The sequence below is a fragment of the Lissotriton vulgaris genome, chromosome 8 (genome assembly GCF_964263255.1).
Source record: "Lissotriton vulgaris chromosome 8, aLisVul1.2, whole genome shotgun sequence".
NCBI lineage: Eukaryota > Metazoa > Chordata > Amphibia > Caudata > Salamandridae > Lissotriton > Lissotriton vulgaris.
In genome coordinates, this window is record NC_141696.1 from 1,295,754,511 (window position 1) to 1,295,781,353 (window position 26,843).

At 47.3% G+C, this 26,843-nt stretch overlaps 1 protein-coding gene across 2 annotated transcripts in view; it reads left to right on the forward strand.

The window, feature by feature from the left end:
• Nucleotides 1–26,843, forward strand: part of RDX (radixin) — a 441,143-nt gene that overhangs the window by 169,820 nt on the left and 244,480 nt on the right. For both annotated transcript variants that reach the window (XM_086935225.1, XM_086935226.1), the window contains exon 6: nt 6,565–6,648. In XM_086935225.1, the coding sequence (XP_086791351.1) occupies nt 6,565–6,648 (84 nt within the window). The remainder of the gene's footprint in view (nt 1–6,564; nt 6,649–26,843) is intronic.

The following is a 26,843-nucleotide window of genomic DNA, read 5'->3' on the forward strand; positions in this document are numbered from 1 at the left end:
GATGCTTAGAGACCCGTCGCTTCGTGAGTCTCATAATATACAACATGTTCAGGAAAAAACAAACTGTTGCGCCACATCTGTCCTCGATGTCAAGGGGCTGCTCAATTTTTGTTTTGAATTTGTTATTCTTTCATTTAGATAGTTATGATTACTTATTGCATTGCAAAAAAAAGAAAACAGGGCTGTGTAATCTGTTAGTTGTGCCTATGTTACATGCCCCTTAGCATACGGTGAGAATCAATGCTGTCGAAGCAAGAGAATTGTATATTAAATTCCAAAATATATGCTCAAGCTATAAACTAACGCCATGGAAATCCCGCAATAAAAATTAAATTGCAACAAAAAAATATCCTTTTGCGATGTTTTGTTACTTAAATCTGGTCCCGACTTTCTCTATGGACTCGCCTGTGTAGCAGATGCATGATTGCTTTTCTGATAATTGACACCTAAATCTATTTTTCTTCTTGTAATTGTATTAGTAAGGAGAAGGGTAATGGCAGGCTGTGCGTGTCTCCCCATTTTCTGTCTTGGCTAGAATGATCAATGTTGAGACTTGGACTTTAGTTCCAAAAGTACTCATCTGTTTGTTTAGGAACTTTTCTTTGTCCTTTTAAGGTGTGGCGTAGAGGCAGGTTTATGTTTTTCATCAGCCTAATGTAAAATCCTAAAAAAAAGGGCTCGTTCACTACGAGAGGTAAATAATGTGCTTTGGGGGGTACCTTAAACGTGCTTTGTGATGGTAAATCATCTTCCTTTTTTAACTGAGTTAATGTTTTGCTTACCTCAGTTTTGTTTAAAATCTGGCCTTTGTGGAGTGCGGAAATGTAGGCAGAACGGATACCACAGGAACCTCTGTGGTAGGCTTGTATGAACCCTACTTCTCGTGCAAGCATGATACCATTGGATCTGTGATTGATGCTGCAAGAGCGCCATCTCGTGCTAATTAAATGGTGCGGCTGAATATACCCCTTTTGCATCTCGCAGTTCAGTGTAGGGAAATTGGCCCGAAGACGACATATGCATCAAACAAGCATTTTTTTTTTTTGCAGTGTCTTCTCTTTCCATGAATTAGCCGGCTTCCCTGCGTACAATAAGGAGGTCCACATTTTGAGTGCACACCCTAGAAAGAACCCGGCACTAAAGGGTATTTTCGTTAAATGTAACCTCTGTACCTTAATAGTTTATTTTACTTTTTAACCATGTGGGAGTCGCCGGAGATGTCCGTCTTGAGTGTAATGTCCTGCCTACCTACCAAGGCTATCTGCAATCTTTATAATGCCCCAACTTGTATGTGTTTTCACTGCACCTGTTTGGCTTCACTTATGAAAACACTTCCACTCATGGCAGCAAACCTCCTGTACACTAAAGTGTCAGCCTAAGAAGCCCTGGTACTACCAGGGTGCGATTACCTTTAAAGAAGACTTCACTAGGAAATCATTCAGAGAGTAGAAAACATGCAAAAGGTGGGAAAAAATAAAAAAAAACCCAAGCACTAGGATAAGCTCTAAACAAAGTCCAGACAAAAGAACGATTATATGGGCACAATTTAATTGGATGAATCCCCTACATGGATGTTCATCAGAAGAAAGAAAATGTTGCTCAATTATTTTCTAAAACAGAAAAAACTTTCTGTAAACATTTAAAAAAAAAAAAAAAAAGCCAATAACAATCGTTGGTGCTTAGCATTTTATCTTTACATTTCAGGTGGCATTCGTCAAACCCATCTGAAAAGTGCACAAAGGTGTCAATATTAAATATATTGATTGAGAGTCTGCTGATGACTAAGAAAAAGAAATGCAAATGTTTCCTCTATTAAGCACCACATTTCAAACGACCCCAAACAATGAATGGAACTACCACCAAGTTGGCTTCTCCAGGATTCAGAGTAGCAGAAAGATGCAATTTTTGGTGTGTATTGTGTCGGTAGCAGCTATTTATTTCGGCGTGCGTGACTGATGGTGTAAGACCAACATCTGGCACTCCGTGTTTATCGGAAAAGGGCATTCTAGTGACCTCTTGGTGTTCGTTGCTGGCCACTCAAAAGGTTATTTGTTAGAAAGAAACTAGATAAGTGGAACATACGTGACATCACTCAGGAGCTACCATAAATGCTTCCCATCCACTTCTAACTTACTATGTTGGACACAGTCCGTAGCATCGCATACCTAGCACAAACTATCTACAGAAAATACTCTGGACCCTGCCGAGTAGTAAATGAGTGAGACAAGGGTATTAAAATCACTTGGTATTTTCAAATGCATGTGGTTCAAAGGCTCGATCACTTGTTTATTAGCCACGGCCTTGGAGATTTATTTAAAAAAACATACTACATAAGAAATGCTTTGTGTTAAGTAATCACTCTCCTTTCTGAAAGCAGGTATCGCTTTTCCTACACGATCGTTAATGTTAAGAATGACTTCTAGAGCGCACCTACACCGGGAGGTTTCATGGCGCTGTAATAGGCTCTGTCCGTTACCTATGGAGACATCCGTTGTATGCATGTGTAAATAACCAGGTTTTAAGGGACCTCCTGAACTTCAGAAGGTCCGTGCAAGATCGGATCTCTAGGGGAAATTAGTTCCCCAGTCTAGGGGCGAGGGTAGCAAATCTGCGTTCTCTGTAACGTGTCCTTTTGAAAGCGGGGGTAGAAAGGAGCGAAAGATGAGCTGAGTGCAGGTAGTGAGAGGGGGTATGTCTGAGTATCAAGTTGTTTATGAATTTGATGTTTTGGCCGTGCAAGGATTTGAAGATCAAGCAACCTGTTTTAAATGCGCAGCGTTGGGAGATGGGGAGCCAGTGCAATTCCTTTAATAAAGGTGTTGCAGATTGCCATCTAGATTGTCGAAGAATCAATCTGGCTGCATGATTCTGGACCTTCTGCAGCTGTTTGAGCAGATAGTGGCATGCCCAGTTACAGAGTTGGCATAGTCCAGGTGTGACAGGATGGTAGCTATCACAACCTTAATCAAGGCTTCCTGCGTGAGGAAGCGGTAGATCTTCCTGATCTTTCGCAGTTTGAAGAAACATTTAGAGATTACCAAGCCAACCTGTCTTAAGTGAGCGATCACTGTTGAAGGTGACACCTAGTGTTTTAGCCGAAGGAGTGGGAGGGGCTCATAGCTCTGGTGGCCAATAGTGTGGGCCCCAGAATTTATGGCTATCCCGAGTGAGGACTAGCTCCGTCTTTCCAGGATTTAACTTGAGGTGGTTGAGGTCCATCCAATGTTGGATGAACAACATGGTGGACTGAAATTCGCTGACTGAGCTATTTGAGTTGTCCACCGTAAAGTCCAAATGCAGGTCATCCGCGTAATTGAAAACCGCCCCCTTCCTCTCCTTTGAGGGACTGGATCAAGGGGAGAATGTAACTATTTAAAAGGTGAGGAGAACGGGAGTAGCCTTGCGGAACGCGGCACATAGTTCTGCATCGGGGATGTGTAGTGGCCTTGGCGGACAGCCTGGGATTGGTCCTCAGAGAAGGAAGTGAGCCAACTAGCGGCTGCCCTGTGGATGCCGGGCTGCCTGACACGGTCTACCAGAATAATGTGGTCAACCTCGTCAAAGGCAGCGGATAAATTCAGAAGTACCAGTGCCAGGGGGGAACTACTGTTGGCGTTATCGAGGAGGGTATCCAGGACGGCCAATATTGCAGTTTCAGTGTAATGTTCTAACCGGAAACCTGCCTGATGGGGGTCGAGGTATTTAGATTCTTCCAAGAAGTTCGACAGACATCTAGCTACATGGGCCTCTAGAGTTTTTGCCAGAAAAGGAAGCAGGGAGATGGGACGGTAGTTGGGCAAATCGTAGGGTCAGCTCCAGGTTTTTTCAGGAGAGGAACCACAATAGTGCCTCTCAAAGGTACTTTGTCTAGAAGTACAATGTGCTAGCTTGGGCAGGGAGGAGTAGAGGAGCCTGCCCTAGGCCACTGATTAACAACATCCTATCATAGGGAAAGGCAGAGCACAAGTCCTAAAAAAATAAATAAGTGGGGGGGGCTAACTTAGTTAATAAGTATGCAAGTGACATCCCAGCGCATGACATCACAACGTGACATCACAGGAAGTGGCAACATAAGTGACACCAGATCTCAAGCCGTCATATATATGTTTAACATGTCTATCATGAGTACATTGGAGCACATTTTGAGTATACAAGGAAGCCCTCCTGATTTAGACATAACATTCACACTTTTGTAACCTGCACATAAAACAGTGTTGCCTTTTTTCAACGTAAACATCCTCTACCTATAGTGGTTTACAAGAAAAAATAGTGATATTTAAATTATTACAACGCCTCCTCAGGGGTAGTAAGCACTATATAAATGCTATTTATTTCGTGTAACTACTGGAACTGACCAACACATCTGACAATCTTACAGGGCATGCATATCTCCTAAACAAAGTGAAAAGCTGCCTCTTAAGTATGTGTGAAGTGCTAACCAGGTGTAAGCCTTTTTTTCCCCTCTGCTGCATTTGCTTCTATGTGTGCGGCTCCTGACTGCTCCTAGCCATAGACTCGAACAAAAGGAGGCCTGATGACCCCTCTGATTCCGCCTCAGTTATGGGCTCAACAGCAGTCTGAACTAAGAAAGCCCCGTCCCTGCCTGCACGTTGTTGCTGATCAAAAGCAGACCACAACGTGCAGGCGCTGCTGAAAGAGTCCCCGTGTTTTGAATAGTACACTGGGACGACTTTACCGTATTTTTCAGTGGGACCCAACTTCTTGGCAGGGTGGACAGTGTCCAACCTGTGAAAATAGTGTGTGGACGCCGTCCACCCGTGTGTACCCCTGACTCGTGCCCTGGGGAAAGGCTAAAGGCGACTAAGACTGGAACGACCAGGAAAATAAATACTAAATTGCCTGAAACAAAGCAGAGCTACTTGTCAAACACACCACCTCATTTCCTGTCTTAAAACAAGCCAAGGCAAAGGGGCAAAGTCTGCTACCTAGCTTAAACTTAGGCCAGTCTAGCAACGTAAATTCACAGCGCACCCCTTTATCACTGGTGAAATGAAACCTGCCACAAAACTGTTCAAACTTTGCATGTAATACTGCACTTTGTAGCAACATAACCTCTCTGCTGAGGTATTTCATGCATATCACCTTTCCCTGTCAAACTGTACAGATTTCAGACGTGATCCCTGGAGTGCAAGGATTGTTTACACGTGTTAAATAATTATGAAGTGTTGCATTCTGTGACGCTGTTTTTTGGTATGAAAGCATATTTGCGAACCACTTTGTTCACATTGCGCCAAGAAGAAATTTGCCCTTACTGGCGATTGCCGGACTCCGAAATTGGAACAAAAGTGTCAACTTCACAATTAAAGATGGTGGGGGGGGAGGGGGTACTAAAACTACAAGCACACATCCGGTTTTACTGGGCAAATGGCTCCGAAAATGATTATTGATAAAAAAAAATGAAACCCAGCGCTATGTCCTTGAAGCAGGCGCCGCGCTCAGTATTAAAGTTTAAAAAGAAAGAGCGCGGTGTACCTGAAGCGGGTGCCGTGCTCAATATCAAAGTTTTAAAAATAAAATGTAAACTGAGCGCAGTATCCCTAAAGCGGGCACAGCGCTCAGAATGCAAATGCAAAGCAAGCGGCCGCCATTGTCCCCATCAGTATCAATAACAAAAATAGTGCTCACCCACTAGACAAAGTAAACTGCGTAACGAGCCAAGTAAAAGGTCCAGTCCTTATGGGCGGTAACAAATGGAGACAAGGCTGGACTAACAAGCCTCATAATGAATCAGAAGCCAATCTTTACAAAGGACAATGACACAAGCCAATTAAAAATATGGCCGGATAGTGGGAGGATCTTCCAGTGCATACTCTACTACTGCAGAGCGAGCAACGCATGCGCGCTGCTGCTAGGCTCGACCTAAAAAGGACATTCCAAAAGGGAAGTAAGTTATTACTTTGAAGCATGCTTTCTGATAAACCTTTGTGAACGCATTTCATGCTTGTATAGGTAATTGTAACCGCCCAGCTTCATTTGTATAAGAACACTGCAAATCTGGTACTTAGTTGGAGAGGAGGGGCTGTATTTAGAACTTTATTTGCTATAGCCTTACAGAGCTGCTGCCACTGAAGTAATGGCCAGCTACATACTTATTCGCTCTAACTCTGCTATAAAGAATCTTTCTTTCATAAATGCATTTTGACATCCAGGATGTGGTTAATATTTTGCTGAGCTGCATGCAGTTTGATGGACAAATGGATGTTCGTAGAAGTTCAAAACTGCAGGATGGAAAATAAGGGTTAGGCGGCTGTTGTGGTGTGGTATGGCTTTACTTCTGATATTTTCATTAAACTTCCTCCAAATTATTCTAAATCTAAAGGTGAGACTTGGAGTGGGAATCGTTTTCTAAAAAACTATTTTTTTCAAGGTGAACACAAATGTTCCATTACTGCCTTCTGGGGGATCTGGTCTTCAATAATTACATACATTGCAGTGCACTAACTTCTTTGAGTTTTAAAACTGGAAACATTTTCATGCTGATCATGTATTACATTTCATGTTGCAAATGCGTTACTCTATATAGATCTTTCTTTATTTTGATAGAGTTTTGGAACAGCATAAGTTGACAAAGGAGCAGTGGGAAGACAGAATTCAAACATGGCATGAAGAACATAGAGGCATGTTAAGGTATGTGAATATTTTCGGATATTAATCTGGTTCTTCGTCTGACTAGGTATATTGTATACAATATTTTTATTGTAGTTCTTTAAATGCACTTTGCTAATGCATGGAAAGGACTGGCAACTGCAGATAGAGTAATATGAGGCTCTTATAATTGAAAAACAAAAAGTATGCAACAAAACCCACAGCTGTCTCAACTTTGAGCATTTTCTTTAAAGTTGCATTATTTCATTTCATGAAGCTCACAACTTCTCACGGAGCGAAAACAACTCCAATCACTCACTTTGGGATTATACCAAATTTTTTGAAGTCTTTAGAAAAGCATACACTTTAGTTTATAGTATCCAAGAAGGGATACTGTAAACGAGTAGCATGCACACAAAAGGCAAGACTTCTGGTACGAGATAATAAAAGATCTTCTGTAGCTGAGTGCAAAGAACTAGAGATTCTGTAGTAGGGGATCTCTGTGTATAGTCATAATCTAGTGAATAGTCCCTCCAATGTGCGTGGACCCCGGAGCAATCAAAAATAATCTCTTAAAGTGTAGAAAAATGCAGAAATGCACAGACACTTAAGAGAGAATTAAAGACCGATAATGCAGCCTATAAACCAGGCTACACTGTCCAGTACTTCAGCTAGAAATTCCACCAAAAATCCACAAACAGCAAAGCCTGTCCAGATTTTCCTTGCTTCAGCAGCAAAACCCCCTGGAATGATAGAGAGGAAGACATGGACAGACAAGCCCCATAGGCTGCCATTATGTGGCTCAAAACAGGATACTGTGCCTTTAAGAAAACTTTCCAGAACTTCACAGTATCCCAGGATGCACTGCAGGTCCCTTTTACTTTCAGTTCTTTTTTCCGGCTCCTGCAAGCAGGACCCTGGAGCATTGAGCTCTCCCTTTTCAAGGGTTTATTGGTGATTTTTCACTTTTGTTTCGAATTGAGTGCTTTCTAAGTACTTTAGTGCTTTTCCTCTTGGTTTTTTGCACCCTTTTGATGTCAAATATGCCTGCATTATTTGACAAATGCCCGGAGTGCTCCAGGAAGAAGTCCAAATCAGATCCCCATGAGGTGTGTATCCTCTGCCTTCCCTCTTCCCATGTCCCAGAGGAGTGTGTGATCTGTCAGGGCTTCTCTGGCAGGACCCTGAAGGACAGAAAGAAGATCAGGCTTCAGGGCCTTGAGGAAAGAAGGCTGAAGGCGCAAGGTGGGTCTGGAGGGGCTTCCTCTGCCCGTGCTGAGGCCTCTGGGGGGCTCCCAGGGGCAGGAAGACCAGCAAGCGTCCCCATTCTCCGTCTGGGTCGATTGCACCGACGACTGCGTCGAGAGGAATAACTACAGTCTGTTCCCCGTCTCCCCAGGGCTCTGGGTCGAAGCGACGTCGACGTTCCGCGTCGAAGGAACTGAACAGACCGCCGTCGAAGTCTCCTGTGACTATTTCGTCGTCGTCCTCGTCTAAGTCATCGTCCAGTGATCGACGTTGAAGGGCCCGGCTTCGGCGCTCGCCGGCGAGGCGACACCGCCGTTCGCGAAAGGAGAAGATCGTCGTCGAGGGGATCCTCGTCGTCTAGGATTGGATCGCCGTCGAGGTGCAGGAGATCACCTTCGAGGCGCAGGAGATCACCTTCGAGGCGCAGGAGATCACCTTCGAGGCGCAGGAGATCACCTTTGAGGCGCAGGAGATCACCTTCTAGGCGCAGGAGGTCGCCGTCTAGGCGCAGGAGGTCGCCGTCTAGGCGCAGGAGGTCGCCGTCTAGGCGCAGGAGGTAGTTGTCGAGGCGGACGAGGTCGCCCGCGAGGAAAAGACTCTCGACGTCGAGGGACCGACGCTCGCCGTCTGGTCGCTGTTCTTCGACGCCGAAGAGGTGGAAGAACACCTGACCCCATTGGAGGGTCTCCAACGTCGCAGGCTGGAAAGGAAGGCGGATCACCGGGCTCGGTGTACTCAGAGGTGTATACCCCATCCCAGAGACCAGTTACACCTCCGCCTCCATTGCCGAGGGGTCCCCCTCCGAGGGCTCCTACCCCTCCTCCGTTACCACCACTTCCACAACCCGGACCTCGACCGCAGTTGCCAGAAAAGTCACCTCCGGTCCCTCCGAGGTCGGTCTCACTACCCAGGCTTCCAACCCCTCCCAAGGGGACTCCTAAGCCAAAGGCCCTGGCAAAACCAAAGACACCCGCTCCGGGGGCTCCTGTGGATCGACCAAGGCCTAGGAGGTCGCAATCACGCTCCGGACGGAGAGGAAGATGGAGGAGTAGACGTAGATCCTCCACTAGATCAAGACTTCGCCATAAGAGGCGGGGATCCAGGTCCCGCACAAACTCCTCCAGGACAAGATCCTATTCACCGACCTTGTCGGACCCCGGAGACAAGGTTGTCTCCGGTGGACGATATCGGCACGTTCCAGGAGGTTCTCCTGAGGGGCGCTACGAAATTGGGAATCACGGTGACGGCTCCAACACCCACGACGTCCGTGATCTTTGAAACGCTTCACAAGAAGCATTTGTCTCGCCCTCTTCTACCGCTAGTGCCAGGCTTGGTAGAACCTGCAGAGGAGCTGTTCCTCTCGCCAGCGGTGGTGAAGGCCGCTCCCTCCCGACTTCTGAAGAAGTACAGTGCCCGGAGTCGGAACTGGCTTTTCTGCGGATAGATCCGGTACCCGACTCTGTGATAGTGACTGCGGCCAGGAAGTTACACTCTACCGCCTCGTCCTCAACCGTGCCGCCCGATAAGGAAAGCCGATGGATCAACTCGGCTGTGGAACGGCATCCACATCCATGAAGGCCTCCAGTGATGCGGCGTTGCTGGGGCGGTACGACCGTTCCCTATGGGACTCCCTGCAACAGTTCACGGACCTTCTGCCACGAGACAAGAGGGAGGACTTCCAAGAGATCCTCAAAGAGGGGATGCTGGTATCAAACCAGGTCATAAGCGCGGCTGCGGACATTTCTCTCTTGGCTGCCCATGGGTACTGTCATGAGATCAACCAGCGGCGCCATGCTTGGCTCAGGCTCACATCTCTTAACCCGGAAGCCCAGCAGCGGGTGGCCAATCTGCCCTTTTCCGGGGAAACCCAGTTCGGAAAGCATGCCAATGATGAGATGGCCCGCATGAAGGCAGAGGCAGAGACCCTGACGGCTGTGGGCTTGGAGAAGCCCAAAGAAAAGAAGTCCTACCGCCCGTTCCGGAGACCGTTCGGTGCACAAGGAAGAGGACGAGGGCAGTCTTCGGGACAGCAGCAGCAACAACAACAACAGCAGCAGTTCCGGAGACCCTTCCAAAAGCGTCAGAATGGTAGTGGGGGACAGCAGTCCTCTACAGCGAACAAGGGCCCGGCCGGGTCGCGACCCTGAGCTGTTACTTCCCCTTCATCCGTTACCCACTCCGGTGGGGGGGAAGCGTTCAATTTTTTCTGGCAGAGTGGAGAAAAATTACTCCGGACAAGTGGGGGCTGAATATTGTTTGCAATGGATACAGTCTTCATTTCACCAGCCCTCCTCCATCGATTCCTCCGGTCAGCTCGCAGTATCAGCTACGTGAGCTCCAGGCGGAGGCCGATATCCTGTTAAGGAAAAGGGCGATAGAAGACGTACCTCTGGCTCAAAAAGGAAGAGGTCTGTACTCCCGGTTCTTCCTGGTTCGCAAGAAGGACAAGAACGAGTTCAGGCCCATTCTGGACTTGCGACAGGCAAATAAGTGGATTCGCAGAGAAAACTTTTGCATGCTGTCGTTGCGTCAGATTTATCCTCAGTTGCAACAGGGAGACTGGCTATGTGCAATAGACCTACAGGATGCGTACTTCCATGTGCCCATTGCACACAAACACAGGAAGTTCCTGCGATTTCAAGTTGGCACCAATCATTATCAATACACAGTACTGCCATTCGGGCTGAAGTCTGCGCCCAGGACATTCTCGAAGTGCATGGCAGTGGTAGCAGCACACCTGAGGAAGAACAAGGTGTTTGTCTACCTGTACCTGAACGATTGGTTGATCAAGGCCTCCTTCTCAGAAGCTCAGGCGCATTTCCAGAAGACGTGCGTTCTCATGAACAAGCTGGGATTGCACATCAACATGTCCAAGTCTGTCCCGACTCCGGTCCAGTGCATTCAGTACTTGGGAGCCACCATCAATACACTGTCAGCAAGCGTGTCTCCTTTCGGAGGAGCGAAGATTATTACTCCTTCGGAAGGCTCCTGCTCTTATGACTGCTCCATCTACAACAGTGAGGACGGTGTCTTCTCTACTGGGGTCGATGGCCTCTTGTATCTTCCTAACGCAACACGCACGACTGCACATGAGACCGTTGCAGGAGCGCTTGGAGGATCAGTAGAGAGGGTCTTGGGATGACAAGATACGACTGTCTCTGCATGCTCTTCAGTCTCTGAAGTGGTGGTGTTCAGCGGAGAATCTCCTCAAAGGGGTTCCCTTCCACAAGAACATTCCCATTCAGACTATCGTGACGGATGCTTCTCTCCGGGGCTGGGGAGCGCACTCCGGAGCCCTACAGATTCAAGGGACGTGTTCACCGATGGAGTCCACGTATCACATCAACTTCCTGGAACTCAGAGCTGTTCACTTGGCAGTGAAGGCCTTTCATCTGTCCTTTCAGACCAACTCTTTGCTTGTGCAGACGGACAATACGACCACGATGTATTACCTCAACAAGCAGGGGGGCTCGAGATCGTGCACTCTGTGCAGGAGGCGCAGGCGATCTGGCACTGGCTTCTGGCCAGAGAACTGACGATAACGGCTACCCACCTGCCAGGTGTGCAGAATGTTCAGGTGGACGCACTGAGCAGACTGATTAAGGAAAGCCACGAATGGGTCATAAACGACGAAGTACTAGGAGAAGTCTTCGCAAGGTGGGGGACTCCAGACGTAGATCTGTTCGCCACCGCCGAAAACAGCAAATGCCGAGACTTCGCCTCCAGGTACTACCAGCAGGGGACGCTAGGGAATGCGTTATGGATCAACTGGTCGAACAGCTTTCTGTATGCTTTTCCACCCATTCCCCTGATTCCGGCGGTACTCATCAAGCTGTCCCAGTCCAGGGCACGGATGATCCTGATTGCCCTGGAATGGCCCAGGCAGTGGTGGTTCATGGACCTGCTTCACCGGTCTCTCCTTCCTCACATACGGCTGCCGTGCAGGCCGGACCTTCTCACGAAGTTCGAGGGCAGATGTTGCACCCCAACCTCTCGTCTTTGAGTTTGGCGGCATGGCTCCTGAGATAGTGCAATATGGCCATTTGAATCTACCAGAAGATTGTATGGACCTACTGAAGGAGGCTAAGCGACCTTCCACTCGGACTTCCTATGCTTACAAGTGGAAGAGGTTCTGCATCCGGTGCAATTCCAAGAACTATGACCCGACGACGTGCAAGGAAGACGTCATCCTTCCTTACCTTCTACATTTGGCGCAGTCTGGCCTTAATGTTCATTCCATTAAGGTTCATCTCGCTGCATTGACTGCCTACAGGAAATGCCCTTCACAGACTTCCTTCTTCCAGATCCCTGTGATCAAAGATTTTTTGGAAGGCTTAAAGAAAGTATTCCCTCCTGTCAGGCTTCCTTCGCCTTCATGGGAATTGAATGTGGTGCTGTCCAGACTGATGAAGGAGCCTTTTGAACCTATTCATAAGGCTTCGTTGCAGCACCTGTCCTGGAAGGCGGCGTTCCTCGTGGCCATTACATCGGCCCGCAGGATGAGTGAAATTCAGGCGTTGTGCTGCCAAGAGCCTTATACTGTATTTCATGCTGCTAAGGTTGTTATGCGTACTCGCCCTAAATTTCTTCCTAAGGTTATTTCTGATTTTCATGTCAACCAGACTATAACTTTACCTACGTTTTTTCAGAATCGTTCATCTCCAGCAGAAAGGTCTTTACATTCCCTGGATGTTAGGAGGGTGTTGAAATTTTATCTGGATAAGACCAATGATATTCGTAGGTCAGACCAGTTGTTAATCAATTATGGATCAGTCAGGACCGGTCTTGCTACCTCTAAACAGTCCATCTCTAGGTGGATTGTTTCCTGCATACAACTTTGTTACCAAAAGGCTAATAAGACTTAGGGGGTAAACCTAAGGCTCATTCCACCAGGGGCAAGGCTGCCAAGACGGCTTTGCTCCATAATGTTCCAATTGCAGAAATCTGCAAGGCCGCCACTTGAAAGTCGGTCCATACCTTTGCCAAGCATTACCGCCTGGACACTGATGCCTGGGCAGAAGCTCAGGTTGGGCAGGCTTCGCTGCGAAATTGTTCGCACAATAGTGGTGTTATTTCTCGTTTCTCCACCGCCGCTCTGGTGTGGGGATGGGCTTGCCATTCTATTAACTAGATTATGACTATACACAGAGATCCTCTACTACTGAAAGAGTAGTTTCTGTCCTGTAACTCCAGTTCTGTAGTAGGGGTATCTCTCTTATAGTCATAAGCGCCCGCCCTCCTCCCCGGTGGAGAGAGATATTCATGTAAGGAATGCTACAGGTCTGGCGTGTTACGCCTTCAAAAAGAACTGAAAGTAAAAGGGACCTGCAGTGCATTCTGGGATACTGTGAAGTTCTGGAAAGTTCTCTTAAAGGCACAGTATCCTGTTTTGAGCCACATAATGGCAGCCTATGGGGCTTGTCTGTCCATGTCTTCCTCTCCATTATTCCAGGGGGTTTTGCTGCTGAAGCAAGGAAAATCTGGACAGGCTTTGCTGTTTGTCGATTTTTGGTGGAATTTCTAGCTGAAGTACTGGACAGTGTAGCCTGGTTTATAGGCTGCATTATCTGTCTTTAATTCTCTCTTAAGTGTCTGTGCATTTCTGCATTTTTCGACACTTTAAGAGATTATTTTTGATTGCTCCGGGGTCCACGCACATGGGCGGGACTATTCACTAGATTATGACTATAACAGAGATACCCCTACTACAGAACTGGAGTTACAGGACAGAAACTACTCCATATATGGCGCTGAAATTGAAAAGTCAATCAAAGGATCAATCGCATGATTGGACTCATGCACTTTATACGGTGACTTGAACTGATCAGGTGATTTACAGGAAGCTAATGCAGCTTTACAATTACCTTGAAACAAGGAGAGGGGGCTCTTTATGCCAAAGGAATGGAGCACCCAGAAACCATGAGGTAAAAAAGTTTTTCCTTAGGTCAGAATCTGTATAAAGGCCAAACACGCCTCAAAAGTCAATCCACATCCATCACACCTCACACACCATTCAGAACGTATTAAAGCACTTATAAAGTAAAATGTATACAAAAAGCTGTATTTATTGCTAAAAAACATATATCATTGCACTATATTTCATTACGATTTCTAAAATAATTTCATAAAAACCCATAAAGGAAGACCATATCATATGGCTGCAGCAGTCCTCAAGGAGAAAAGACATAGACAGCAAACTTTGTCTTGTAAATGTTAATTTGGATCCTATTTAGACAACAGAGGCATAGATCTTAATTCCCTGTCACATTACACTGTTGAGTTTTCCAAATTTAACAGAAAAGTAGAGCATCGCGCGTTTCAGTGGTATGTTTTCAATAAAAGCACCTTCATCAGAACAAAAGTAATTTGTTTCTCCTTAACACGGTTTTTGTCTCACCTAGTCTTAGATAAAGACAAAACATTCTTTTTACTCACTCTCATCTACAGGAGATGTTTTTGAACAATGCTGAATGCTAATATAAATTAATAAAGCAATGAGCACCAATGTAATCAATTAACACCATAGTCAATGATCTAATCGATTCATAGTTCATACAACTTAATATTTAAAACAACACCATTTCATAGTCCTAAAAAGGTCTTAAATGCTATATGTATACACATCCTATCTAAACAATATACTTATGTTCTTTATAAGTGCTCCAATCATTCACCCAAACAGCGAGAGATCACTCAATTTACCATTCAACGGTCCTGTATCGTATACTAATGTATCATTATTAAAAGTCACCCGTGCAATCGCTTATCTGTGAGAATACTCAATCTATTGAGGGGTACGTAGTCCCATATTTGGAATCTGTTGGTTATGGCAAACAGAATATTTAGTAGTCTGTAAATGATAGTTACAAAATCTCTAATGCAATTCATCCTAACTCCATTATTTAGAGAGGATACCTACTCAGGCTATTCTTGAGATGCCCTGCACTGGTCTTCTCTTAATATCAAAATAGACAATATTTAAAATCTTCCCTGTGGGCCAGATATATAAAAAACATAAAATTCACTACAGAGGTATAGGGCTAGGCTTGAAATCTTATTGTCATGGCTCTAATGTACATATTCTTCTTTCACCCAGAAGTTATTTACGGCAATCGTGGGTTCACCATCTGTTGCAGCATAGCTTCTTGTAGGGTCTCTTAAGATTCAAACAACCTATTGGTAAAAGGTTAATGGTTAAATATCAAATTCATATTCGTCTCACTTTTCTCTTCAAATTACAACTGCTAGTTAAAGATTCCTCACCGTATTTGTCTCGACATGCACCTAATTTTCAATTCCCAGTAAACCATGGGGTGTCGTATTGTCGTGGTGGCATCAATGGGAGACCATATGTGGGAGAGAAAAAGGGAGAGTGATTACTCTAGACGGCTATCAGGTGCAGGTTTATTTAAACCCTTCCATGCTCATGACAAGGTCAGCTCGTCATGGGTGTTACCTGCGCTGTGCTTATGACGAGCTGACCTTGTCATAAATAGAGGGATTCATGCAATGTCAGCACAGGAGGGGAAAACCCCCTAGCAGCCAAGGTGTTAAGCCATCTAAATCGTGCCCCAAGTACTTAATATTACGGGGGAGCCCTAAACAAGACCGCCCTTTCCGTCTCGGTCTTGTCCCAAATTTAAACTAGAGTTATTACTTCATTCCGTATACATAACCGAATCAAAACAATGGTCTGTCGAGGCTTGTAAAATAAACCAGTTTCCGATGTGGTACGGCCCAGGTACGGGTCGCACAATCGGAACTCTAGACGACTATCATGTGTAGGTTTAATTAGGCCATCTATGTACTGCCCGAAGTACGTAATATTTCGTGGGCACCAAACGAGACCGCCTTTCAATATCCGTCATGTCCCGGATTCAAAGAAATATATTTTTTCTTCGCTATACATAGCCAAATGAAAGCAAAGGTCCTTCATGACTCCTTTATTCGAATAAACCCACTTCCGATGTGGTACGGCCCCGGTGGTTCCCCTGCTACAGTCCTAATTGCACATACATCACTGCTTCGCTAATTATGAAAAAGATTCTCCAAGCTGCCTCGAACATCCTCCCAGTCTAGGGATCCCTGATCCCCGATTCCTGCTCTCACCTTTTGAATCCAATGACCAGCTTCCCCCAGTTTCGCCACTGTCACTGAGCAGGCAATTAGTCGATTACCTGTCTGGGCGTTTCTGTTTTATTGCGTATCATTGCTGCATCAGTACGTCAACGCGCCAGGTCACGTGTTTCTATTGTTTTCCCAAAACTTTATTACTCTATCGGCCCACAGAATAGCCGCCCTTATGTACATTACATAAGTGCCGCTAATCTATTGGCCGTTAGAGCAGGTTTCAATAAAGTTTCGGGAAAACAATAGAAACACGTGACTGGGCGCGTTGGCGTATTAACGCAGCAAGGATACGCAATAAAACAAATGCTCCTTATCAACAGGTGGCCCTGCCAGTGTCACCTCCACGACTGCCAAGTCCTCCTCGTCCTCGTCCTCGTCCTCCACCGCCTCCGCCTCAGCCTGGGCCTACAGCTCCTCAGCTTGCGCGTCCTGTAGAACCTCGGAGACCACGAACATGGTCTCGCTCGAGATATTGTTTCTATAGACAGCACCGGTCTTCCACACGATTCCGTCATCATCGATAACCGAGATCACGCTCCCGGCATACCAGGGATAAGTCTTCAACGAGTACTGGGAGGTACTCTCCAACTCTAACGGATTCTCCTTCTCCTGTTGACGATATCTCCACCTCCCAGGAGGTTCTGATCAGAGGGGCTTCAAAGCTGAACATTGCCCTGCCTACTCCTGTGCCATCTACATCGGTGATATTTGAACTCTCCAGCAGAGACCAACATCACGTCCATTGCTCACGTTGGTCCCTGGTTTGGAGAAACCGGCTATCGAGCTGTTCTTGATACCATCTTCAATAAAATCTGCGCCTTCCAGCTTACAGAAAAAATATTGCCCACCGAGTCGGATCCTGCCTTCCTCTGACTGGACCCCACCCCGGACTCGGTCATAGTGGTGGCCGCACGGAAACAGCATGCTATGGCTCCTACTTCCACGGTGCCACCGGATAAGGAGAGCCGTAAGCTGGATTCGGTGGGGAGAAAAGCTTGCAACACTGCGGTTGCATCCGTAAAGGCGGCCAGCTCTACTGCCTTGCTGAGCCATTATGACAGTTCCCTATGAGAGTCGCTCCAACAATTTGTGGATCTCCTACCCAGAGACAAGCGGGAAGATTTTCAGGAGATAGTGAATGAGGGTCTGATGGTTCCGTATCAAGTCATCAGCGCTGCAGCGGGTACTTCACTCCTGGCAGCCCACGGGTATTGCCATGGAATTGCTCTACGGAGACATGCTTGGCTTAGTCTTACTTCTCTGAAGCCAGATGCACAACAGCGCATTTCCAATCTTCCGTTCTCTGGCACGAATCTCTGGCTCCTATGCGGACGACGAGATGGCCCGCATGAAGACTGAAATGTAGACTTTGAACGCTGTAGGTTTAGTAAAACCTAAAGAACAGCAAAAAACCTTCAGCCCTTTCCAGCAGTGTTATTCCTCAGAGGTTTCAGCGGTCTCAGGGCCATCAGTCCAACCAACAGCAGTTTCAGCTGTCTTTTCAGCTGTTTCGGAAACTCCAACAGCGAGGACGATCCAACCAGCAGTCTGGACAAGTGAACAAGGCTCCTGCTGCTTCCAAGCCCTGAAGGGTTTCTTCCCCCTCGTCCATTATCCACTCCAGTGGGGGGAAGCATTCAAAACTATCTGGCAGAGTGGCAGAAAATAACTCTGGACAATTGTGTGTCTAGGATTTTCACTAAATTACCCAAAATCACACCTTCAACCCGCACATGTGCAGCAGTTCCTAGGTGCGACAATAAACACTCTGACAGCAACAGCGCAGCCAAACTCTGCCAGAGTCAACAGCATGCAATTGTTGATTCAGAAATTCAGGCCCCAACACTCACTCCCAGCGCAGGTATTTATGCAGCTGATGGGTATGATGGCCTCCTGCATCTTCATAGTACCGCACGTGAGGCTATACATGCGTCCCCTTAAAGAGTGCTTTGCACGACAGTGGAACCAGGCTCATAGACATCTAAAAGACCTAGTGTTGGTGACCGGTCGTGCATACAACTCTCTGCATTGGTGGAACACACAAAACCTTTGCAGGGGACGACCGTTCCCAGAGCCTGCGCCACAAATAGTGCTGACAACGGACGCATCTCTCCAGGGCTGGTGAGCGCATGTCCTCCATTATACGGTGCAGGGACTATGGACGACGCAGCAGCAAAAGATGCATATCAACCTGTTGCAGCTGATGGCAATCTTCATGGCGATGAAGGCATTCAATTTGCATTTGTGCAACAAAGTCGTGCTGATCCGGACGGACAACATGACTGCCATGTATTACATCCAGAAGCAGGGAGGCACACACTCCACAATTGTCTCATCTAGCCCAGAGCATGTGGAAGTGGGCCATTCAAAGAAACATATTCCTCATGGCGGAACATCTCCCAGGCAAGGACAACCAGATGGCGGACCTGCTCAGCAGGCACAGCCATCAAATGCACGAGTGAGAGATACACCCCTCGGTGCTCCAACCATATTTCCAGCAGTGGGGTCATCCAGAAATAGACCTATTCGCCACAAAGGAAAACGCAATATGCCAAACCTTTTCCCCCAGGTTCCCACACCCGCACTCTCAGGGCAATGCGATATGGATGAACTGGTCAGGCAGATTTGCGTACACTTTTCCTCCAGCACCGCTCATCCCGCTAGTGGCACGCAAACTGCGACAGCACTCCATGACGCTCATCCTGGTTGCTCCAACGTGGGCAAGGCAGGCGTGGTACACCACGTTCCTAGAACTTTCAGTGGTGCCTCACCAACGACTGCGCCTCACGCCCAGTCTCCTCACTCAGAGCCATGGAGACAGTCAGCACCCAGATCCGCAACAGTTGAGCCTTGCAATATGGCTCCTGAGGTCATAGAGTTTGGCTACCTCAACTTGCCCCCTGACTGTATGAACATCATCAAAGAGGCAAGAAGACCTATAACCAGGGCATGCTATGCGGCCAAATGGTAGCGATTTGTCATTTACTGTTCCAATAATGACATTAATCCCCTAGATGCGTCCACGCAAAACATTACATGTTATTTGTTGCATTTATACAGATGCAATCTGGCATATAGTTCCATCAGGATACATTTGGCTGCAATGGCGGCTTATCTTCAAAACAGACATCATCTTTCTCTTTTCAGAGTGCCAGCCATTAAAGCCTTTATGGAAGGACTCAAAAGAGTGATTCCTCCCAGGCACCCTCCTTCACCCGTCTGGAACCTAAACATAGTTCTCACCAGACTCATGGGACCACCCTTTGAACCTCCTCACTCTTGTGAGATACAGTTTCTGACATGGAAAGTGGCTTTTCTTGTAGCAATCACATCGCTAAGAAGAGTTGGTGAGCTTCAAGCCCTAACTATTCAGGAGCCTTTCACACAGATTCATGCTAATAGGGTAGTGCTGCGTACCAACCCTAAATTCATGCCTAAGGTGATGTGGTAGTTCCACATTAATCAAACCATAGAACTGCCCGTTTTCTTCCCAAACCCAGATTCAGTGGCAGACCGAGCACTGCACACTTTAGATGTTAAGAGGGCTCTCCTGTATTACATTGACAGGACAAAGGATTTCAGGAAAACTAAGAAACTGTTTGTTGCCTTCTCTCCACAGCACAAAGGCAGCCCCATTTCCAAATCCGGTATAGCCAGATGGATTGTTAAGTGCATACAGATCGGTTATCAAAAAGCTAAACGCACATTAACAGTTCCCCCAAGAGCACATTCCACACGCAGGTTAGGGGCATCCATGGCTTTCCTAGGTAACATTTCTCTAGAGGATATATTTAGAGCAGCCACATGGACCACCATACATACATTTACCAAACACTACTGCGTAGATGTACACTCCAAACAGCAAGCTGCTGTAGGACAGGCTGTTCTCAGAACTCTCTTTCAGACTGCTACAGCTGGCACGGGCAACCACTGCTAAGGAGGAAACTGCAATTTATTCTATGCACAGATATGAATTCAGCAGCCCACATGTCTCGAACGGAATATGCTACTTACCAGTATGCATCTGTTCTTGGCATGTAGGGCTGCTTACATTCATATCGGCCACCCTCCTCCCTGGTGCCTGTCGCAGCTGTAGCACTCAGAATCATTCTCAGGCATCGTCATCAATTACTGTATTACACTCCATCTCTGCCACAATGGCGAAAAACAATCTGAAGATGGAGAGGATGCCCATGCGCACTGTAGTCCAGAGGACGAGCCACCTATCTCGTGATACTTCGAAGACTCTTCCAGGACAACAATGTGCAATCATCTGGACCCAACACTAGGCGGCGATCAATGCACAGATATGAATGTCAGCAGCCCTACATGCCAAGAACAGATGCATACTGGTAAGTAGCATATTCCTTCTCTGGAAGGGGTATTTCTGTGATGGTCATAAGCAACCCGCCTGCCTCCCCGGTGGCAGACAGATGTCCCCAAGACTCCGCAGGCTCTGCTTCTTTACTCCTTCAAAAAGAACTGAAAGTAACTGCCTCTGGCTGTGCATCATGGGATACCAGGGGGTCTCTGGAGACTCCTTAAAGGCACGGTATCCATTTGCAGACACATAATGGCAGCCTATGGGAGCTTCTCCATCCATTCCTTTTAATTTCTATCATGAAAAAAGGAGCTTTGTGAAGGAGAGTTTTCTATGTGTAAAACTCAGCAAATTGCTACTTTTAAAAAGTTGAACTGGCTATCTTTTTTCACTTCAAGATGAAGTTATGGCCAGTGTAGCCTAGTTGGTTAGGCTGCATTATTGTCTTTGTATCTCTTCAGTGTCTACACAGGCCTTCCTGAAGAAAGGCAGAAGATGACAACTTAAGAAGATCTATCTAATGAAGCGCTCTGGGGTCCATGCACATGGCGGGACTATTCCCATGATTAGGACTATCATGGACCCCTACAAGAGAACTGGAGTTACAGGTAAGATACTGGTTTGCCTTGACTCCAAGGCCTGTGCTGTCTGTCGAGCGATGAGCCCTAATACGGTCCAGGAGCGCGCCGTGAAGCTCCTGGTCCCCTGACACTGAACGACTCCACACCATTCCAGTTCCCTAGCCCGCTTGATCTCATTGGTCATTGTCCCATTTCAAGTCGTCATTAAGGTTAGTTCCACAAAAAATCCAAGTATCTTCAACTTCATTGTGCCAGTCCAAGTCTAGGCATGGGAAGAATACCGCAAATTTAGGACCCGCTCCACACGTTAGCTGCACGCCTGAGTCTGGGTCTGCTCGGCGCCCTCCAAGTTTTATGAAACTATGTACTTTATTTGGGTGGGCTGACCACTCTGGAGCTCCTTCAGGTCCCTCTGGTTCGGCAGGTGCTCCAAATGGGTACCCTATGGCGGGTTCACCATTGGTGCCATTCAGGCCCTTTGGATTCATCCCTAGATCTTGATCAGCTCCGGTGATTAGTCAACAGTCTTCCCAAGAGCTCTTCTCAGTGGCGCCATTTCTGATGCTGCCGATGCCCCTCAGTGGCACTGACCCCATCGTAATACCTGACACAAATACAGAGCTGGATCGTCGTTGCGTGACATCTACTCCAACGCCGACCAGACCATGACCCTCCGGGTCAGAGACAGTGCCTCCCTTTGCTGATAGATCATGTGGGGAATACAGTTGGGGGGCGGATCTCAGGATCCTTGTTTATCAACCCCCTGGAAGAGCCCGAGGATAACTGGTATGAGAAACTGGCGGATGTCAGTGGTCTAGACTCCTCTACAGACACTGGCTTAGTCTTTCCTCTTAGGGTACCTATGGCGGAAAGGGCTTCGTTTGCCATGGTAGTGTGGAGGGCAGTTGAGGTCCTGGACTTCACACCTTCCTCGGTGGCAGTCCAGATAAAAATCATGACAGACAAACTTCTATCCGGTGTAGCCACCACAGAACCTCTTTCCCCCTTTAATGAAGCCCTCACCTATAGCCTGCTTGGGTTATGGGACAAGCCCTGCACAGAGGCTCCTTTGCACAGGACCATTGCCTGCCACACCACATAATTTTTCTCACCCAGCACTTCACCCCAGAGAGCCTGGTGTCCTGCCTGTTGCCCCTACTTAGCTATATTAGAGGCTACGAACTGTGTTCATTTCGGCCCAGAAACCATTTCCTACGGCCGGTGGATTGCCCCTCCTTGCTGCATGAGGAAGTGCAGGCTGTATTGTCCAATGGAGCCATTGATAGGGTGCCAAAATCACAAGTAGGTCATGGTTGCTTTTCCCGATTCTTTCCTGTCCCGAAAAAGGACTGAGGCCTTCGCCCTGTACTAGACCTACACCCTCAACTACTTCTTGAGAGAGGAGAAATTCAGAATGATTGTGTTTACTCTGGTCCTGTCTTCCCTGGACTTTGGAAACTGGGTAGTAGTAGCATTGGACTTGCAGGATGCCTATTTTCACATACCCATTCTGCTGGCCCACAAACGTTACCTGTGGTTCACAGTGGCCCACAAGCATTGTTTGCTGTGCTCCCCTTTGGCCTTACCAATGCCTCTCGAATGTTCACAAAGGTGATAGCCGTGGTTTCAGCCGTTCTGCATACGCCAGGGTTTTCTGTCTTCCCTCTACCATGATGATTGGCTGTTGAAGGCGGGCTCACCCCAGGTACTTGTAACCCACCTTCAGACTACGACAGACCTCCTTCATTCGCTGGGGTGCCCCATCAACATGTAGAAGTCACACCTCAATCCCTGTCAGACGCTTTCTTTCATCAGAACCATTCAGGACACAGTGTCGTTTTAGGCCTGTCCTCTGGAAAGGCGAGTCCAGGATATCCAGGCTGTGATGCCAATGTTTCAGCCTTTGCCTTGTATTTTGATAGACTGACTATAAGGCTGCTGAGCCTCCTGAATCCTGCTGGTAACGCATGCCTGCTGGCATATGCGGGCTCTGCAGTGCCAGTTGGCTGATAATGGAGGGAACTGCAAAAGGTCTGCAGTGATGGTTGATGAACTGCGATTGGGTCAGTGGCCAGACCCCTTTCTTTTTTTCACTCAGATCTCGCAGTGATGACAGATGGCTCGCTACCAGGTTGGGCGGCCATGTGGGAGAGGTTATGATCAGAAGACTTTGGTCTACTGCAGAGGCACAGCTTCTCAAAACCCGTTAAAGTTGAGAACGAAACGCCTGATTTTGAAAATTTAGATCAAAATTAAGGCCCAAACCACGATCTGATGATGGTCCTATAAAATCTTTTTGGCCTAAAGGAAAAGGCAATAGGAAATCTAGGGACATTAGGAAAGTGCTTGCCCCCTCCAACAACCTTGCTGCCTGCAGGAAAGAGCTAAAAATCGCCGTCTCCGCATTATTCTCGCACAACGAAAGGCTCACGGGGCTGCAAACTCCCCGCTACTACCCACACCTCTAATGGTTACTATCAGGAACACTGAAGCACTTTTCAGCCATTTCACCTCGCCTTAGATTCTTGACCTTCAGTCAAGCTCCCTGATCAACATTTAAGTTCCTCCGCCCACTCCACCCAAAACCGTGACGAGGAAAGTTAGAGATTGATAGGGCTGTCAACTCCCTCAAGGATGGAAAGGCCTAAATCTGACAGTCCATATAACCACAATGGAGAAGTCAATGGGAGTACCACCAGTACGGAAGCATGCAGTGGAACACAAGGACTCCTCTTGTTAAATGCAACCTGGGGTGTGTCCAGCTGACTCCACCAGTATAGGCAACTGAAACAGCATGCCAAAGTCCCATATCATACCTGGTGGCTCAGGCTCATTTGTCCCCAGGAACCCTAAAAGCCAAAGAAGATGCAGAAGAAAATGACTGCAAGGCACACTCACATTTAAAAACACCAGAATGGGAAAGAATATTGTCAACCTGCTCACAGGACTCTGAGCAACCACTCCAGACTCCCCGGCAACCCAGCTCTCAAATCATCCCGGAAGGCAGTAAATCAGAGGCATGTGGGGAACAACCACCAGCCCGATATATGGGTGTCCTTCCGAGGCACTGTACAGCGATCTGTGGAGGCACTACAGTGCCAATCGAACGCGATGGACATTCAGCTTTCACTTCTTAACGCCCTTGCCATCTTTTGTGGATGGGATTGATGATAAAGTGGGGAAACTAAACTCTCTTATCAAATGGGTTCTGTAGGAAGGTGGATATCTGACTATATGGTTACCCCAACTGTTTGCCTAGTGTTAAGCTAGTTTTCGAATTAGTTGGCCTGGGATCCTGCTTATTAGGGCCCCAGGCTATCTGCTCTCACTGTAAAATGGACTCCATGTACTTTAGGTACATATCCAATTGGGTATTGGGTCACCTTTGGGAGCCCCTGTATAGTGTACCATAGGTACCCAGGGCATAGGTGCATCCAAGGCCTACCAGGCGCTGCAGCATGTATTATGCCACCCCTGTCTGGCCATCCAAACTGACCCCACTGGCTGATCAATCAGCTGGGGAAAGGTGGTGTAATCACTCCTTGCTTAGATATAGTATACCTATATCTATATATATATATATATATATATATACCTATATATATACCTATATATATATATATATATATATATATACCTATATATATATACCTATAAGTCACTCCTATGGCAGGCCTTGACAATCCTGAAGGCAGAGTGCTTGGTTTTATGTGAGATGGTGCTCTTGCATGAGCTGAGCCTGTCTGCAGCTTTCGGAACCATGTTCTTATAGCTGTTCTATGATAAAGCCATACCATATACTCTTAAGTGCATTATAATCCTCGCGGTTAATGCTACCTTTGGTATGGCTTTATCAAAACATGTTGTGTAAGGTGTCATACGCTTTGGAATACTACCCCCCCCCCCCCCCCCCCGCCAGTCCTGGCGGCGGGGGTAGCATTCCACCCTTCTAGAGGGAGAATACATGTAGTTGTAGCTTTACCCGGTAACAGCCTCAGCATCACAAAATGGATGCTTCTGCCACAGACACGAGTCTGACCTCCTACTGTGGACAATAGGTTTCCTTCCTTGGGAGGTGCTAGCACCTCCCCAGACAGGCTATAGTGTATTGGGGCAGGGTGGGTTCAAAGAAATGAGACACTGCCTGGGGCACACAAGGTGCTCCATGCATAGAGCGGTTCAAACCAGTTGCTGGGGCACTCCAGCCCCAGCGCAAAACTGGACAAAGGGAAAGGGGTGTAACCACCCCTTCCCAGCTTCCACTCATAGGCGGGACCTAGCAGGTAATCCATCCCCTTAGATTAGTATAAAGCTAGGAGCTGTCTAGAGACATTAGATTATCCTTAACTGAAACTCTGAAACGAAACTCTGGACCTTCGACATTCTACTGCAACTAGAAGAATCTTGTGGTCAAGGAGTGACCACCCTGTGCAAACAGGCACCATCAGTGACTTGCTGGTTTTCTTTGTCGACGCTCCCGCCGGAACCCGAAGACTCAACGATGCAGTCTCTGGACTTCCAGACTGCTCTGACTCCGACCCACATCCACAGCAAAGCTGAGACCCTTGGCGGACACGAGAGACGTGGGACCGGACAACCTGCAGTACCTGCTTTTTGCGAACTGTGCAGCTTCTGAGGCGTCCTCAAAGTTGTGCATTGGGACTTGTGAAGCCCCAACCCCGAGCCGTAAGTGCACCGAAGCTCAGCCTTCCACACTCCACGAGTGCTGCGTGGGGCCTGTGCCTGCATTTCTCCTGGACGCGTCTTCGCGGTTGCTAGCCTGTTGGCTAGTGGCCCTCCTCAAGACATCCTTTTGAATCAACACCGCTTGCCTGGTTGCTCTGGTCTTGCTCCTGCTTTCCTGCAAAGGTGAAGCTCCATAGACCTTGCTGGTCTGAACAGAAGCCGATCTTCCCTTCCTTGCCAAGGCTTGTTGACTTCAATCCGGAAGCCAACACCGCCAACAGCGAGATCCTTTGTGGGACAGTCCGTATCCAGCTCCTGGTCGTCGTCCTAGACACCTCCTGGTCCACATGGCTGCAGAGACCAGCTTCACTTCTTCACCTGTTTGCATCTCAACATCGCCTGATTCCTTCCTGGTCACTGGCTAGTGACCCAGACTCTGTCCCCTCTGCTTTCAGGTTCTTCACTGCTCCGATCCACCCTTGGATCCATCCGGACATCTTCCTCCTGGTCGCATGCAGCATCTATGCACCCGGCTTCCCTGGGTAAAGTAACTTGAGTACTCCGTTGCTCCCGTGCGTAATAACTATCCAAGTGTCCTAGTTTAATTGGGTTTTCCCGTAGTCCATCCGGGAGTGCCCAAAATCAACTACTTTGTAAACTTTACGTTCCCATTGAAAGTCTATGAGAACCCGCATGTGTGTTTAGACACTGCACACGCATCCTGTGGGACTTCCTAACCTTTGGTTGTTCAGTGTAGCCCCAGCGATTTCCTAGGCCCTAGGCCTACTCCCCTTTCCTGAAGTGGTTCTTATACCACTTACTTAGTATATGGTTCATGAGGCCCCTAGGGCAGAATTGTATTTGTGCAACTTATAGTATGCTTATTGAGTAACTTGTGCTGTTTCTCGAACTCTGAACTCATAAAGAGTGCAGAGGGGTTATGTTAGTAATAAATACATATATATTTGATAAATACCTTGTGTGGTGTCCTTTCATTTGGTATTCAAGGGGGTATTATTGGTAAAACAATTGGCTTCACATGCTCTCTGAAGTATTAGCCTAAGACTGCTTTGTCCATGCTTACCACTAGGCTAGCTGGTCTATAAGGTTGACTTTACAACCATCACCATAAGGGTTGTTTGGACTGATACAGGGTGCCCACTAGAATAGTGGGCGTCACATATCGGGCCAATTTCTCACAGGTTCAGTCTGACATCCTCTTCACCCAAATAAACTGTCCCTGTACCAATATAGTTGATAATCGGTCAACT